This window comes from Salvelinus fontinalis, chromosome 11 (assembly GCF_029448725.1).
Source record: "Salvelinus fontinalis isolate EN_2023a chromosome 11, ASM2944872v1, whole genome shotgun sequence".
Classification (NCBI taxonomy): Eukaryota; Metazoa; Chordata; class Actinopteri; order Salmoniformes; family Salmonidae; genus Salvelinus; species Salvelinus fontinalis.
In genome coordinates this window covers 23,630,036-23,647,468 of record NC_074675.1, presented here as the reverse complement: position 1 = coordinate 23,647,468, position 17,433 = coordinate 23,630,036, and the positions used below count along the sequence as shown (strand labels likewise).

The 17,433-nt window shown below is 42.4% G+C and overlaps 2 protein-coding genes across 2 annotated transcripts in view; one reads left to right on the top strand and one right to left on the bottom strand.

Moving 5' to 3' along the window:
- Nucleotides 1-5,845: 5,845 nt before the first annotated feature.
- Nucleotides 5,846-16,989, bottom strand: LOC129865328 (interferon-related developmental regulator 1-like). The gene is made up of 11 exons (XM_055938015.1): nucleotides 16,757-16,989; nucleotides 15,552-15,656; nucleotides 15,241-15,322; nucleotides 14,853-14,977; nucleotides 13,049-13,206; nucleotides 12,903-12,953; nucleotides 12,499-12,677; nucleotides 12,155-12,263; nucleotides 7,938-8,072; nucleotides 7,430-7,654; nucleotides 5,846-6,803 (listed from the first exon to the last, which is right to left on the bottom strand). The coding sequence occupies exons 1-11, from the start codon at nucleotides 16,785-16,787 to the stop codon at nucleotides 6,717-6,719; spliced, it is 1,287 nt and encodes a 428-aa protein (XP_055793990.1). The 5' UTR covers nucleotides 16,788-16,989; the 3' UTR covers nucleotides 5,846-6,716.
- Nucleotides 8,009-17,433, top strand: part of LOC129865330 (apoptosis facilitator Bcl-2-like protein 14) — a 36,553-nt gene continuing 27,128 nt past the window's right edge. Inside the window, exon 1 of the mRNA XM_055938019.1 lies at nucleotides 8,009-8,097. The gene's annotated coding sequence lies outside the window, so the exon portion shown is untranslated. The remainder of the gene's footprint in view (nucleotides 8,098-17,433) is intronic.

Below are 17,433 nucleotides of genomic sequence, written 5' to 3'. Positions count from 1 at the left end.
CCAATCACGCTACCATAGAAAATAAACCATGACATTATAAAGAAGATACAAGTCATATACTGGACCATCATGACTGGAGAATTTATAACGCAATCTGTTATAACTGATTCCAGGCAAACCATGCGAGGGACATTTTATTTCCTGGATTCTGTCAGATCTCTCTTTGATCAAAAATAAATACATGTCTCACCATGGGGGATTATTGATATGCACACATTAATAAACAGAGTACATACAACATGCATGTGCATACATGAATATCTGAGTACATACAACATGCATGTGTATATATGATTATCTGAGTGCCTACAACATGTACAGTACATTTTGCATATATATATATGTATCTGTATCTATCTATCTATCTGGATTCTTGTTGATGAGGAAAGATAGAGCGGGCAGAATATTCAGGAAATGATCATCTCTTCCTTCATTCCTTCACCGTATTTGTGCATGCTCAATCTCAATGCATCTCCTTCCATCATATTTCCTTCTGTAAAAGAAGATTGATATCCACCATCTTGAAACAAGGCCAGTAAAAACACTTCACTGTGAGCCTATAGGTGTACCTGCACCCCTCAGTGAATGTTTCTCTGACACAACCACAGCCCCACACTTCCTTTGTGCCTTGTCACTAAGGCAGAGAGCCTCAAGGCCAGAGCTGACTAATTATACCCCGGCGGAGGTAAAACACTAACAGGTGTCCGCTCTCCCAGTCTCCCTAGGGACATGGACAGCCGTGCCACCACTGCAGCCAGCCAGCACTCAGCTCAAGTCTGTTTTTTTTTCTTCTCACTCTTACAGTACCTCTGGAGACTAGTTTGCTGCATCTGATTTAAATGCACTCGACATACGCCACCATGGAGAAGTTCAGATTAGATATGCTGTATATGCTAGCAGTCACCTGGACATTGTGAAAGCAATGCATGCATCCTCCAGTGTGTTTACATTCATCACTGGGAGCTGCCATTTTGTCAGTGAGGCGTTCTGTGACAGTTTTTTAAAATTGTGATAGGCAGCAGAGCTGGCTGGCTGGCTCTGGGGCCAACTGTATACAGGGGTGGAGGGATGATGGGGGGGAGGACAGTGTGAGTGTGGGGGGATAGCTGCTAAGGAGATAGAAAAATACGGTGCATGAAAGTGGTTAGCATCCATGTGGAAGTGTGTGTGTGTGTGTGCGTGCGTGCGTGCGTGCGCCGACGTTGTCGTACCTGTTCTTAGGCTTCGATAGGCTGGATTCCTCTATTACCCTGGGGGGGACTAACCAGCCATGGTAATGACTCGCTCACAGCTTTGCACCTCCCCACTTTCACTAATAGTTTGCACTAAACACATCAAACATACTGTATAGTACCGACGCACATATGCAATGCCAGTGCATTGAATGCTATTAATATGCAATGGAGACGGTTCAAAGTTCATTATATCTCTAACATGATTGGAGACTGGAGCATAACCACTCATCACTATCAGCTATTCCATGCTGTTCAGACATTCAAGCTCACAAAAGGTCTAGACAATATTCTCCTTCACCATGGAAAGCTCATATTGGTAATCCCAGAGAGGTTTAGTGAAGAGAAAGTGCTAAGTCATTCAGTGAAACAAGGCCAGCCATTGAGTCTAGACAAAAGTGAGAACAGAGAATGCATTCAATAGTCTGACGGAATTTGTACCGGGCGAGGAACATTCCTAAGCTTCTTCTTCGTATCTCGGACTGAATAGCCCACAGACAGATAAAGAGCTCATATATTGTAAGATTCCACACAGCCTCGAGAGAATAGTGTCTGTGGACTGACTGACCTAGTCTGCATGCATGTGATGTGGGAATGAATAAGACAAGTCACTAATAAACAAGACACCAACCTGTGACGTTCAGCAGGTCCGTGGGGTCGGAGCACACGTTCATCTTGTGGAGGTCGTTCAGTGATTCTGCCGTGTAGTTTCCTCTCCTCGTCGAAGCATTCCAGGTATAGACATATCTCTGTCATTTGTCTCTGATGTTAGGGCCAACTTGAAGACAGGAAAGACTCTGTCAATGGAGTGTTATCGCAAACTTAACCAGAGAGCGTCAATTCCATGCCTGAATTTAACCTTTATTTAACTAGGCAAGTCAGTTAAGAACAAATTCTTATTTACAATGACGACCTACACCGGCCAAACCCGGACAATGCTGGGCCAATTGTGCGCCGCCCTATGGGACTCCCAATTACGGATGGTTGTGATACAGCCTAAAATCGTACCAGGGTGTCTGTAGTGACACCTCAAGCACTGAGATGCAGTGCCTTAGACCGCTGCGCCACTCGGGAGACCGAGCCCCTTCCATAAACCAGATACTTTCAAAACAAATGGACTTCAAAATTAGTTGAATAGAAAAATAGTCCAAATTAAGAGGCCAATAGTCTGTTGATGAAGTCAGTCAAATAGCCTGGCTTTAGTAATGGGTCGCAGTGGCCCCTGAGAAATGGGTCCAGGGCTGGGCATGGACCCCCTGGGGAGGCATGTGAGACATGACCCACAGCAGGTCCATCCAGTCAGGACCATGGAGGGAGAATTGACAGTGTTATAGTCTGGCACTGCCATCCCCTATATCCCTCCGTCACTCCCAATTCGTCTGACAGACAGACAGCTGTGCCCTTGCCTTTTCCAATGGGTCCCTGATAAATTTAGAGAATGCCATTTGCCATAGCCAGGAAGGGTCTAACATCACACATTAAAAGGGTCAGTCCATGTCCATTAGCACGCAGCCTTCACCCCGATTAACACTGATAGGTCTATCGGTCTCTGGTTCAAAGTGCCTTATAAAGTGACATGTACAGTAGTCTGGTCCAAGAACCATATGTGATTTATCCAATTCCTCTGAGTATCATTATCATACATACATTATATAGCATGATAATAGACTGTGGAGTGAGTTATCTATTGCCTGCCTTGCTCAAAAGTTTTCTGGCAGTAAGTCATTGTTTTTCTATCACTGTACTTACCAGTCTGTAGGAGAAAAACGAAGCCCGAAAGATAAAGGATTTCCAAGCTGGATCACAATAAACTTGTGTGGTTGTTACCTCAATTACCCAGGCGGATACAGTGTTAATATCACAGCACTGTGCGTGTGTGTGTGTGTGTGTGTGTGTGTGTGTGTGTGTGTGTGTGTGTGTGTGTGTGTGTGTGTGTGTGTCGGTGTGTCCTCCTTTGCCTGACGATCCATTTATCCCGACTAAATTTGGCCCGAGAGAGACAGAGCAGAGGATCAGGTTTCCAAATAGGCCCACTACTACCCGCCAGAACTTTAGGTAAAGACCCTCCCATTCGCAATGTAAGTAGAAACCCTAGGCATGAAATATGCATCGGTCTATTTGTTCCTGACTTGGTGTTAAGCGATACCGTTCTCATAGCCTAAAGTTCAAGGCTTTGGTAGACTAAAGGGATAGTTTACCCAAATTACAGTACATATTGATTTCCTTACCCTATAAGCAGTCTATGGACAAGGTATGACAGTATGACATAGGTATGACAGTACACTATATATATAAAAGCATGTGGACACCCCTTCAAGTTAGTGGATTCGGCTATTTCAGCCACACCTGTTGCTGACAGGTGTATAAAATTGAGCACACAGCCATGCAATCTTCATAGACAAACACTGGCAGTAGAATGGCCTTAGTGAAGAGCTCATTGACTTTCAACGTGGCACCGTCATAGGATGGTGCCACGTTCAAGTCAGTTTGTCAAATTTCTGCCCGGCTAGAGCTACCCCGATCAACTGTAAGTGCTGTTAATGTGAAGTAGAAACATCCAGGACCAACAACAGCTCAGCCGCGAAGTGGAAGGCCACACAAGCTCACAGAACTGGACCGCCGAGTGCTGAAACGCGTACCGCGTAAAAATCGTCTGTCCTCAGTTGCAACACTCACTACCGAGTTGCAAACTGTCTCTGGAAGCAATGTCAGCAGAACAACTGTTAGTCGGGAGCTTCATGAAATGGGTTTCCATGGCTGAGCAGCCGCACAAAAGCCTAAGGTCACCATGCGCAATGCCAAGCATCGGCTGGAGTGGTGTAAAGCTCGCCACCATTGGACTCTGAAGCAGTGGAAACGTGTTCTTTGGAGTGATGAATCACGCTTCACCATCTGGAGGTCCGACGGACGAATCTGGGTTAGGCGGATGCCAGGAAAACGCTATCTGCCTGAATGCATAGTGCCAACTAAAGTTTGGTGGAGGAGGAATAATGGTCTGGGGCTGATTTTCATGGTTTAGGCTCCTTAGTTCCAGTGATGGGAAACAATGACATTCTATACGATTATGCTCTTCCAACTTTGTGGCAACAGTTTGGGGAAGGCCCTTTCCTGTTTCAGCATGACAATGCCCCCATGCACAAAGCGAGGTCCATACAGAAATGGTTTGTCGAGATTGGTGTGGACTGGCCTCAATCCCATCAAATACCCATAGGATGAATTGGAACGCCGACAGTAAGCCGGGCCTAATCACCCAACCTCAGTAAGGCTCGAGGCTGGATGGAAGCAAGTCCCTGCAGCAATGTTCCAACATCGAGTAGAAAGCCTTCCCAGAAGAGTGGAGGCGTTTATAGTAGCAAAGGGGGGACCAACTCCATATTATTGCCCATGATCTTGGAATGAGATGTTTGACCAGTAGGTGTCCACATACGTTTAGTCAGGTAGTGTAACTACTATATGGTACCTATGTTAGCATGTTCACATTTCCCATCCAAATAATCTATAAATAACTTGAGTCACAGAGTAGATTTTTATACTTTAAGTTGATTTGGACATGAAGCACAAAATGCTTGCCATTGACTTGCATTGGTGCAAATATATGTCATTATGCAATTCGGTTGATCTATCCCTTAAAGCTAAAATCCTTAGTTGCTACATCAATTTTTGGACTTACAAATTAATATATACACGTAAAGCCTCATGACCTTAGCTCAACTGTTGTACTGCATCAGAACCCCAAAAAAGCTTGTTTTACTCCGTTTGTAAACAAACACTTTATAGCCTCAAAGCATGGTTAAAACTATACGTTTAATATCATGCACGGTCAGTCCTTGCATCCTTAACTCTGAATTTGAGAGTGGTTACATTTCTCGGTAACACTATTTTGATAGCTACAGACGATCAGTAGCAGTTCAACAATCTACTTACCCTAAATAGTGTGGCCCATTTCTCAGCTTTTTTTTTTACCCAAACAGAGGCGGGTGATCACTTTATGGTTTTAATTAAGGACTCCAGAAATCAATTTCTTTATTCGATAGCAGGTATTTGGGGCCCAAACTCCAGAGAAGCAGGGACGTTATTGGTTGTTTGACTAGTTACCTAATCATGCATCTCTGCTGTGCTGCAGTGTAGCGTTAGTGTTCTATAAAAACAACACAAAAAAGCACAGGCATACTTGTGGGAAAGAACATCAAGTACTGTAATGCTGCATATCTTCTTCCCCAGTCCTTTCCTCACTCAGCTTACACAAGATCTAAATCATGCACAAGCACATCTCTCTAGAGGACCCATTTTATAGACATATGCACAAACTGCAACATTCTCTGATAAACGGGTTTAGATGGCCACGTTGACAACTACAAAGCAGATTCTCTTGCTCAAATGTGAAATCAGCTTCCAGGAAAAGACGAGGAAACAGATTAAAAGAGACAGATATCCATTTGGTTGACTTGTAACTGGTCTCTGCTCTTCTATTCATTTTGTGCACATCAGAGATTACATAACGACATACTTCAGCGCAACATGCTTCGTATCCTCTGACTGGTCTGAAGACTCGTCAAACAATGATTGACCTGGTGATAAGTACTGTACTGAAGATCAAGAAATGCAAATTGAGACTTGTTCCATTAGTATTTATTGGGTTTCTCACATCCCCAATAGACCTAAAATACACTGAGTGTACAAAACATTAAACACAATCTTTACATGACAGACTGACCAGGTGAAAGCGATGACACCTTATTGATGGCACTTGTTAAATATACTTCAAATCGGTGTAGATGAAGGGGAGGAGAGGGGTTAAAGAATGATTTGTAAGCCTTGAGATGTGGATTGTGTATGTGTGCCATTCAGAAGATGAACAGGCAAGACAGATTTAAATGCCTTTGAACGGCGTATGGCAGTAGGTGCCAGGCACGCCGGTTTGTGTCAAGAAATGCGACACTTCTGGGTTTTACACACCGTCCCCCCCCCATGTGTATCAGGAATGGTCCACCAACCAACTTGACAACTGTGGTAAGCATTGGACAACATGAGCCAGCATCCCTGTGGAACACCTGACACCTTGTAGTCCATGCCCCGACAAATTGAGGCTGTTCTGAGGGCAAGGGGGTGACTCAATATTAGCAAGGGGTTCCTAATGTTTGGTATACACAGTGTATAACAAAATACCAGGCAATACGTCAGGGTTCGGGTGGGTCCATAGGAAATGTTAACCAATTAGTGCATTTTCAAATAATACATCTCAATGTTAATGGACTACAAACAAAACAGAGCAACAAAGTCTACATCTCACATGACACTTCATTCCCTACATAGACACTCTGGCTAAAATTGGTGCACTGGCAAGCTTATATGGGGAATTAAGGCATCACTTGAGACAGACATGATTACTCATATTTACAAATACCAACCACTTGACAATTGGATAAATTAAGGATAGTAACAGTGATATTCAAGATCGCTAATAAAAAGAGCCGGTCGGACACATTAAAACTCCCCGACGTCAACCCTCTTGTCTCTGAACTTGTTCCTGGCCTTTGTCCGAGCCTTGAACGCAGCTGCGTTGTGGAGATGCTGGAAAAGACAACCGCAATGTCAACACAATAAGAGACACGCCCTTTGTTTTGCACTGGAAGTATATCCATGCGAATGTCATGCCAATAACACATTAGAAATTTAAAATGGGTAAATAACTCAATGAGTCCATTTGGACTACTAGACCATTTTAGATATTGTGCGTTTCAGCTACTGACTGCTGGGTTGTACCATTGGATTCATCCAGTTCTTCTAGATCCGTTGGTCTGTGTGATTAACGGAGGGGTGGGGTGAGCTAGAGCTGTGTTTGTGAGACAAAGACGGATCCCAAGGGGCTGGGTCTTTACAGATCTTTTTGTTTTTGTAGAGTCCAAATGGTTTGAGCTACAAAAATGACATTTATCAAAAACTCATGAACGCAACTGTTTATGGCAAATTGTTTTGTGATGCATTTGTAGACCTGGTTGTCCTGAAAATAAAAACATTTCATTGAAAGGCTAAATATAAAAGGGCTGGACAAATTTTGATAGATGAAAAGATGATTTTCGCTGGGGTCTCAAGACTGGTTCATTTAAAGAAAGTACACGTGACCTTTTCAAAACATTAGTCGGGTTAAATTAGCCATCCAAGAAAGAAAAAGCATGCAGTCTAGTAAGGATAATTACCCTTTCGAAGCGGGAGATTTTCATGGACTTCAGTGTGGCTGCGTCAACCAACATGGGTGGTCCCAGTTCAAACACATCACGAATGAACTCATTGGCCTGTAGGTGGTAGTTCATACCAGAGCCCACAAACTCCCTGAAGGCATCGTATGTCCTCTTCCTCACCCAGCTGTCGATGGTCATGCGCTCGGTGCTGAAGCGGATTGTCTCAGTCTGAAAGTCCCTCTCCTAAAACACACACATACACATACATACACACACACACACACACACACACACACACACACACACACTCTCTCTGAGGCAAGGCTACACTGTTCTGGATACTCACAAGACAACAAAATGGGTAAACGTTACTGATAACTAAAGGGGTAGATTAGGTTGGCAATGGCAACCAGCTATCAACACAGGCACACAGAACTCACGCCATGAATCAGCCATGAGTCATCACATGAAATTCAAGTTCTATTCCCCAGATAGTGATCTACTATTGTATAATCTGTCCACTCACCTCCACCGCCTTGAGCACATCCCTGAACACAGACCTCTGCTTCCTCTTGTCCGTCTTGGCACGGTGTTTGTTGCAGTCGGTGGCCAGAGAGTTCAGCTTTTCACACAGGGGCTCCCAGTCATCATACTCAAACGCCTGAGAACATCACATCAGAGCACAGGTCAGTCATTACTAAAGTGTTTACAGATTAACACGCTATGCTGGCACTGCATTTCAGTCAAAATATTTTAAATTCAGTACAGGATGGGGATATAAATATCCAAAATATCCAAAACAGACATTAGTATTCAAATACTTGTGTGAGTATTCATTTGAGCAAAAACTTTATAGGTAGGTATATTTGAACTGAAAATACTTTTTCTAAATTAAAATATCCATGTGACATTGTTATACCATAACACTACAAATTATACATTTTACAATGTCGTTTTTATGAAGTGCCCCAATAAAACAAGCAAAACTGGAGCCTTCACGTGTAGCTTGTTGTTTGTGTTAGCCAATCAAAGCAGCTAAATGTTTAGCATATGCAGTGAGAGTTAACTATCGCAATGCAATATGGAATAAAGTTACAGAACTATAAAAGTGACCGAAATGAGAAGGAGTAGGCTACAACGAGCAACTAACAGAAAGGCCATTTCAAAATGTTGCCTCAACTAGCTAGCTTTTCAAGGCTACTCCAGTCAAGACAGGCTCAGGCAAGGCTAACTGGAATAAATAACATTGCGACAAGTTAGCTAGTCTTGGCTGTAGCATCCCTAGCTCTGCCAACGTCTGCTCGCTCAAATCTAACAGGCACCTCCACAGCCTCTCCCATGCGCAGCAGTGCTCAGGTAAAAAAAACATGCATTAACAATCAAAAGTTTGGATACCTACTCATTCGAGGGTTTTAGTTTTTTACATTGTAGAAAAATAGAGAAGGCATTTTCTTCGAACAAAGATAAATGACATGCTAGAAACAGATGCAGAGAGCCCTTTACTTTTATTGATGGACATGTCCTAAAAGCAAGTGATGTGAGTTAACTTCTAGGATAGGGGGCAGAATTTTCACATTTGGATGAAAAGCATACCCAAATTCAACTGCCAGCTACTCATCCCCAGAAGATAAGATATGCATATTATTAGTAGATTTGGATAGAAAACACTGAAGTTTCTAAAACTGTTTGAATCATGTCTGTGAGTATAACAGAACTTATTTAGCAGGCAAAACCCAGAGAACAAGCCATTCAGATTTTTTTGTTGTTGAGGTCACTCTTTTCAATGAACTTTCATTGGGAATTCAGATTTCTAATTGACCTTCTTGCAGTTTCTACCGCTTCCACTGGATGTCAACAGTCTTGAGAAATTGGTTGAGGGTTTTTCCTTTGTGTAATGAAGAAGTAGCCCTGTTCAGAATGAGAGTCGAGTGAAGTGTACTTTTTGTTTGAGGCGCGTAACCAGAAAGCATGCTACAGTTTGTTTTAATCCTGTATTGAACACAGGTCATCCCGTCTTCAATTTGATCATTTATTTACATTAAAAAATACCTAAAGTTGTATTACAAAAGTAGTTTGAAATGTTTTGGCAAAGTTTACAGGTAACCTTTGAGATATTTTGTAGTCACGTTTGAGCAAGTTGGAACCGGTGTTTTTCTGGCTCAAACGCGCAAAATAAATGGACATTTTGGATATATATAAATATCGACGTAATTAAATCGAACAAAAGGACCATTTGTGATGTTTATGGGACATATTGGCGTGCCAACAGAAGCTCGTCAAAGGTAAGGCATGATGTATATTTTTTATTTCTGTGCTTTGTGTCGCGCCTACAGGGTTGAAATATGCTACTCTTTGTTTACAATGTTGCTATCCTCAGAAAATAGCATATTTTGCTTTCGCCGAAAAGCCTATTTGAATTCTGACATGTTGGCTGGATTCACAACCAGTGTAGCTTTAATTTGGTATCTTTCATGTGTGATTCATTGAAAGTGTGATTTTTATAGTATTTTATTTTGAATTTGGCGCGCTGCATTGTCTCTGGCTTTTGGCCAAGTGAGACAGTAGCGTCCCGCCTAAACTCAGATTTTTGGATATAAATATGAACTTTACCGAACAAAACATACATGTATTGTGTAACATGAAGTCCTATGAGTGTCATCTGATGACGATCATCAAAGGTTAGTGATTAATTTTAACTCTATTTCTGCTTTTTGTTACTCCTCTCTTTGGCTGGAAAAATGGCTGTGTTTATCTGTGGCTATGTACTGACCTAACATAATCGCAAGGTGTGCTTTCGCCGTAAATCCTTTTTGATTAACGAGAAGTTTCTTTAAAATGGTGTATAATACTTGTATGTTTGAGGAATTATAATATTTGTTGTTTTGAATTTGGCACCCTGCAATTTCACTGGCTGTTGGTTAGGTGGGACGCTACCGTCCCACATGTCCCAGAGAAGTTAAGTGTGTTGTTTTTTAAGTCGGCTATAGGCGCTGGAGGGATAGCGTTTCTTCAGTAGACTACTTACTATGTGCATGCGTGTCCTCGTGTGTGTGTGTGTGTGAATATATATACACACACAGTACAAAAGTGTCAAAAGTTTAAACACACCTACTCATTGAAGGATTTCTTTATTTATACTATTTTCTACATTATAGAACAGTGAAGACAAACTATGAAATAATACATGGAATCATGTAGTAACCAAAAAAAAGTGTTTAACAAATCAAAATATATTTTATATTCTTCAAAGTAACCACCCTTTGCACTTGACATTCTCTCAACCAGCTTCATGAGGTTGTCACCTGGAATGTATCTGAATTAACAGGTGTGACTTGTTAAGTTAATTTTAATCCTTCTTAATGCGTTTGAGCCAATCAGTTGTGTTGTGACAAGGAAGGGGTGGTATACAGAAGACAGCCCTATTTGGTAAAAGACCAAGTCCATATTATGTCAAGAACAGCTCAAATAAGCAAAGAGAAACAACAGTCCATCCAGACATGAAGGTCAAGTCAATACAAAAAACTACGTTTCTTCAAGTGCAGGTCGCAAAAACCATCAAGCGCTATGAAACTGGCTCTCATGAGGTCTGCCACAGGAAAGGAAGACCCAGAGTTAACTCTGCTTCAGAGGAAAAGTTCATTTGAGTTACCAGCCTCAGAAATTGCAGCCTTAAATAAATGCTACAGAGTTCAAGTAACACACAACATCAATTGTTCAGAGGAGACTGCATGAATCAGGCCTTCATGGTTGAATTGCTGCAAAGAAACCACTACTAAAGGACACCAATAAGAAAAAGAGACTTCCTTGGGCCAAGAAACATGAACGAACATTAGACTGGTGGAAATCGGTCCTTTGGTCTGATGAGTCCAAATTTGAGATTTTGGGTTCTAACCGCCATGTCTTTGTGAGATGCAGAGTAGGTGAACAGATTATCTCTGCATGTGTGGTTCCCACCGTGAAGCTCGGAGGTGTGATGTGTGGGGGTGCTTTGCTGGTGACCCGGTCAGTGATTTATTTAGAATTCAAGGCACACTAAACCAGCATGGCTACCAAAGCATTCTGCAGCAATACACCATCCCAACTGGTTTGCGCTTTGTGGGACTATCATTTGTTTTTCAACGGGCCAATGACCCAACACACCTCCAGGATGTGTAAGGGCTATTTGACCAAGAAGGAGAGTGATGAGTGCTGCATCAGATGACCTGGCCTCCACAACCACAACCCAATTGAGATAATTTGGGATGAGTTGGACTGCAGACTGAAGGAAAAGCAGCAAACAAGTGCTCAGCACATGTAGGATTTCCTTCAAGACCTTTGGAAAAGCATTCCAGGTGAAGCTGGTTGAGAGAATGCCAAGAGTGTGCAAAGCTGTCATCAAGGCAAAGCGTGGCTACTTTGAAGAATCTAAAATACATTTTGATTAGTTTGACACTTGTTACTACATGATTCCATGTCTTCACTATTATGCTACAATGCAGAAAATAGTTAAAAAAAAAAAAAAATTATGAGTAGGTTGGTCCAAACTTTTGACTGGTACTGTACATTATTTAGAATGTCCAGATATCCGAAAAACTCATGATGCTATTAGAATAGTGAAATTTCAACCCCCCCCCCCCCATCCCTAGTACAAGGGGATTGAAAATCCAATGCAAGACTTGAACTGCACTTTCTAAATGAAATAAAATGATTCTCCTGAATTTAAATGGAACTGAGCCACAGACCAAAGAACAGGTGAGCACTTACAGGGTCCATGTCCCTAGCCAGCTCAAACAGCAGAGCGATGGTCTCTCCCGCTGCTATCCTCATGTTGACGTCGTCATTCTCCAACAACCGGGGTAGTTTGGGCAGGTGCCTGAAAGAAACATTTCAGTCAAAAACAAGTAGACTTTCAATTTTAGACTCCGTCACCATGATATTTCCTTTATCTACGCCGGTAAGACAACTGGACAGGTAAGGACATCTCAAGCACACATTCACTATATTGTTTTGATCAGATGCATCCAATGACCTACAGGCTGAAACGGACTGAAAGTCGGGTCCCAGAGAGACTTCCAGGTTCAAGTTAAAGTACTTGTGTGAGTACATACTTGCGTGTGACTGCTTTGACCTGGCTGCCTGTGCAGATTGTGAGCAGCAGGGCCCAGGAGAGGAGGGCATTGGTGTGGAGCACGGTGGTCTGGGGGTTGAGAGAGGGGCGACTCCCATCCTCCTTCACATAGGAACGCATGAACAAACTCTCAAAGGTCGCCATGGTAGCATACACATCCTGGAGACCCAGAGAGAAAGGGGTTAATCATTTATGTTTAACAAGGGTGAGATTTGACTATGCAGACATTTGGAGAGTAGTCTTGGTTTCTGTAGCTTGTGCCAAACGCTGAACAGAATAAAATTCTAAAACAGAATGCCACATTTTTCAGCAAAACAAAGTATTTCCACGCACACACTCAAGCATAGAGAATATCACATTGGAACGTCAAATACAGCCACATACCAGGATGTCATCTTCCACCACGAGAGTGCACAGGCCCAAACTTGTTGCGCACTATAAAAGAAAGAAAAGTCTTTCAGTAGAAAAATAAAGGCCACTTATAGCACACCAAATTTATTTTAAATTACAGGTCCCAGGCAGATACTCACCGCTTGTCTGGTTTGGATGTTGGCCGCTCCATCCAACAGAATGTTCTTGAAAATGGGTTTGAGGGTCTTGAACACCTCCTCGCTCTCAACGCCCGAGCCCAGCTGAATACACAGCAGACAGGCCAGGGAGGCAGCTGCACACTGCTCCTGTCCTTTACCTGAGAGAGGGATTGGATTTATTAGGATCCCCATTAGCAACAGCTAGTCTTACTGGGGTCTGACAAAAAAACAAATACATTACAGACAAAAGATTTGACATGGATGAACATGTAGTGTGCTCGCATCAATCAGTTCCACATACATGTCAGTACATACACACAAGTAGGTCACATGGGGGAGAGGCGTTGTATTTGTTTCTTGAAACCAGGTTCACTGTTCACTTGCGCAATATAAGATGGAAGGGAGTTCCATGCACTCATGGCTCTGTATAATACTGTACATTACCTTGAATTTGTTCTGGACCTGGGGACTGAAAAGACCCTTGGAGACATGTCTGGTGGGGTAAGTGTGAGTTTAAATTGACTATGCAAATAATTTGGAATTTCCAACACATTCTTTTTTTTTTTTTAAACAAGTGGCGCAGTCAGTCTTTCCTCAACTCGTAGCCAAGAGAGACTGGCATGCGGTGTCCCTAAACCGGGTCATTTGTTGCTCAATATGCAATTAGGTGACTAGAATGACGTTGTAAACAGCCAACTTTCCGGGACATAGACATATCTTATATGGGCAGAATGCAGTTAAATTAACAATAATTTAATCTGTCTCCAATTTACAGTAGCCACTAGTGAAAAAATACCATGCCATTGTTTGAGGATAGTGACAACAAAACACTTATCACAGCACTTGGTTTGATACATTGACCTCTAAAGGTAAATAATGTACTTACATTGAGTAATCTTGCTCTGATTTGTTATCCTGGGGGTCCCAGAGATAAAAATGTAGCGTAGTTTTGTTTGATAAAATCTATTTTTAATATTCAAATGTAGGAACTGGGTTCTACAGTTTGACCCCACTGCCGTCTCTGGCTCCACACCCACCCCGCCATCTAGATGTGTGAAGGTTAGTGTCTTTTCTGTAGGGAAGCTAATGATCCATCTTGTATGACATTCCTAGGAGTTCGTAAACATACATTGTCTATTACCATAGCATTTCTGTATGATCTCTAGTTATGTACTCGAAAATGTATAAATTGACCAATTTGGCACATTTGGACAAACTCCTGGCAGACTTGATACAAAATATTGTGTAGTGATGTAATTCGTCACTGGATCTGTCTGAAATTTTGCACACATTGCTGCCATCTTGTGTACAACATCTAAATTACACCTAGAATCCTACATCACTGTCTGGCCTTTCTCTTGCATTTCAAAGAGGCTTACCAGAGCTAATGTGTTATATTCTCCTACATCAATTTCACATTTCCAAAAACGTCAGTATTTCCTTTCAAATGGTATCAAGAATATGCATATCCTTGCTTCAGGTCCTGCTACAGGCAGTTAAATTTTTTTTTTTTTTTTAAATGTAACAATTTGCTAAGCCCTCGCAGCAAGCTGATAGGTCTGCGTTGCCACTCTTGGGTACCGGAATGACTTTGCCTTCCCTCCAGGCCTGAGGACAAAGACTTTACTCTAGGCTCAGATTAAAGATGACAGATGTGAGTGGCTAGAGTCAACTACCATTATCAGTAACTTTAAGGGGTTATAGTAACTGCTGAACACTCAATACCTCCAACCTGGGTCTGTATTGGTATTCGTTGAATATGAAGCGTGACTTGGTGAAAGACTGAAAGCCTGTAGTAGTTAACCTTTCTTGAGACAGCGCTCAATGCTGTCGGTGATGGTCATCCTCCTATCTGAAATGAACTCGTACAGGATCCTAGTTGCCATGGCAGCCTTCAGCCCATCCAGAGCTCCTTGTCTGGTCTTGGCACTGTCAATGAGGTAGGAGAACAGTAAAGATGTAGGCCTAGTGTTTGCAGTAGCTTATGTAACAGCTCCACAATTCAGTTTTCAGCAGCAATCTTATGAATGGAAAGGGTGACATCTTGTTGCATTGTGTTCATTAGTTAACATGATGGTTCTGTCGATCCAGTTCTAGGCCTATGATGTGATCTGGTTCCACATCTTCTGAACACAATACAGCTAACAGAAATAGCAGGTAGATCAATTTCCCCCACAATGGTTTAGACTTGCCTCTTATCCACAGTGCTGTCAATGAAAACATTCAGCTTGTACTGTAAATCTTCCTGGGCTGTCTCCTCAGCTGCCTCCCCTCCTACAGATAGGAAGATGAATACAAAACACCATGAGAAATACAGAATTGTACGATGCTATTCCCCTAGTAGATCGTATTCTTTGAACCATTTAAGATAGAAACATAAAAAGGCTGTTTGACATTTATCACAACTTCACAGGTTACAGTACTTTTTTTTTTGTTTTTTTACTTGGACTTTGTTGCTTTATAAATGGGACACAGGCAAGCGTGTGTACACACAATCACATACCTTCGTCTGCCACACTCATGGCATCACTGAAGCTGCTGCAGTGGCTGAGGGTCTCGATGGAGGCATCCTCATCGCTGAAAGGTTGCACAGCTCCATGAGCCCCCCCTGAAACAATTACATGACCACCCCCCCCCCCCCCAAAAAAAAAAATCATACATAGTCATGGTACAATGTGTGCATTCTACTCTGGGGGTTTAACTTCTACACATCCATGCAAGCACAATGTAGAACTTTAAGCCATATAGCTACTCTTATGGGATATGCACTTGTTATTCTCTCCCCTCAAAGTCAAGGGGTCCCTAGCTCCTTAAGTGGGTAGCTGGCCAGGCAGTGAATCTAAACCCAGCTGGTGCAGTTTATTATGATAAGACTGTTGCCATCTGAGAGGAAGGGCCACACAGTCTGCTCTGCAGTGTGTAAACGTGACCATGTTCACGTGGCAATCCATTGCTTCCTTCTCAGATCATAACACTGAACAGACAATTCTGTAAAAAAAGGCATTTGTCACAGTATAGCTTCCATCCCTCTCCTCGCCCCTACCTGGGCTCGAACCAGGGACCCTCTGCAACGGCGCAAATAACAAATAACCGGCGCAAATAACTGTTCGATTTGAGATGGGCGCTCCTCCCTCACCGTTATTGCCTGTTAACGTCACGGGAAATAGGCCGGTGCCCTGCGGCTCAGCATAATCGAATCCGCCCATTATTTGACTTGATTGGCTGCCGACCTCAAATGTTGTGGCGTCCTTCCAACCAATGTTAGTGTACTGAAACAACCCATCCCTTTTCAGGAAGGGAGTCCAAGATAACTCGCTAAAAACTAACACACACGACTAATCACTGGCAAGCTGACGTTAGTTGCTAGGTAACAAATTCGTTTCAAAAGTCAACCTAAAAATAATGTAATCGCGGTATCGGGTGTCATTTCTATAATCACAATACTAATACAATAATGTCGGCAAACAATATGATATTGATTGTTGAAGTTAATAACAATTATTTTAAGAGAAAGCGAGAGTTCTTTGTCTGAAAGCTCTTGGCCTGATGTCAACATAGGCAATGATGCCACTTTTGTAGTCCTGTCAGACATTACTTGTCGTTGATCTCAACACGCTTTAAGAATGCACATAACTACAACTCCTACAATGCATAAAACTCAAACCACGAGTGGGCCAAAAACAACCCGGTCTGTAGCGATTTACTTACCCCTGGAACTCCTCTTCTTGGACCTTGGCATTTTCGTGCAGAAATATGAAAATATGAGCTAAAATAAATCAGCCGACACACGACCAGTTTTTATTAAACTGTCTCATAAATTGACAATCTTTCCGTGGCACGGTAGAGAGAAAAGAATTAAAAGCAATCCTGGAGAAAGACTGTGGACGAAGAAGATACATTTTCCCTCAAAAAAAAATTGGGCTGCGCTAATGTCGCGAGGTTCTAAGTATTTATACGACCAACGTCACATGATCAAACATGGGTTTACCCCCTACACCAACGACCAATCATGTTGCATAAGTGTATGACGCATTGTGATTGGCGTCTCTTTGCTGTCTGTGGGTCATGTTCTCTGTGGTCATGTTCTTTGACAGCCACATGGGGGTGCTTGCTACCCTGTCCACAAAAGCCCTGCTGTATCGGTCGCTGCTATTCGGAATCCTTTGGACGTCCAATTCTGACGTCACCATATCGAAGTTGAAAATGGTTAAGTTTAGGGTTACTAAGGTTAGGTAATAGTTAAGGTTAGGGTTTATAATGAATAATGGTAAAACATTAAATAGGGTTTAGGGCAGGGATGTCCCAAGGATGCCAGATAGCACTAACCCTGCTGTATCCCTGGCCTAAAATACACAGTGGTGAGGTCTTCTGACTGGGTGGACAAT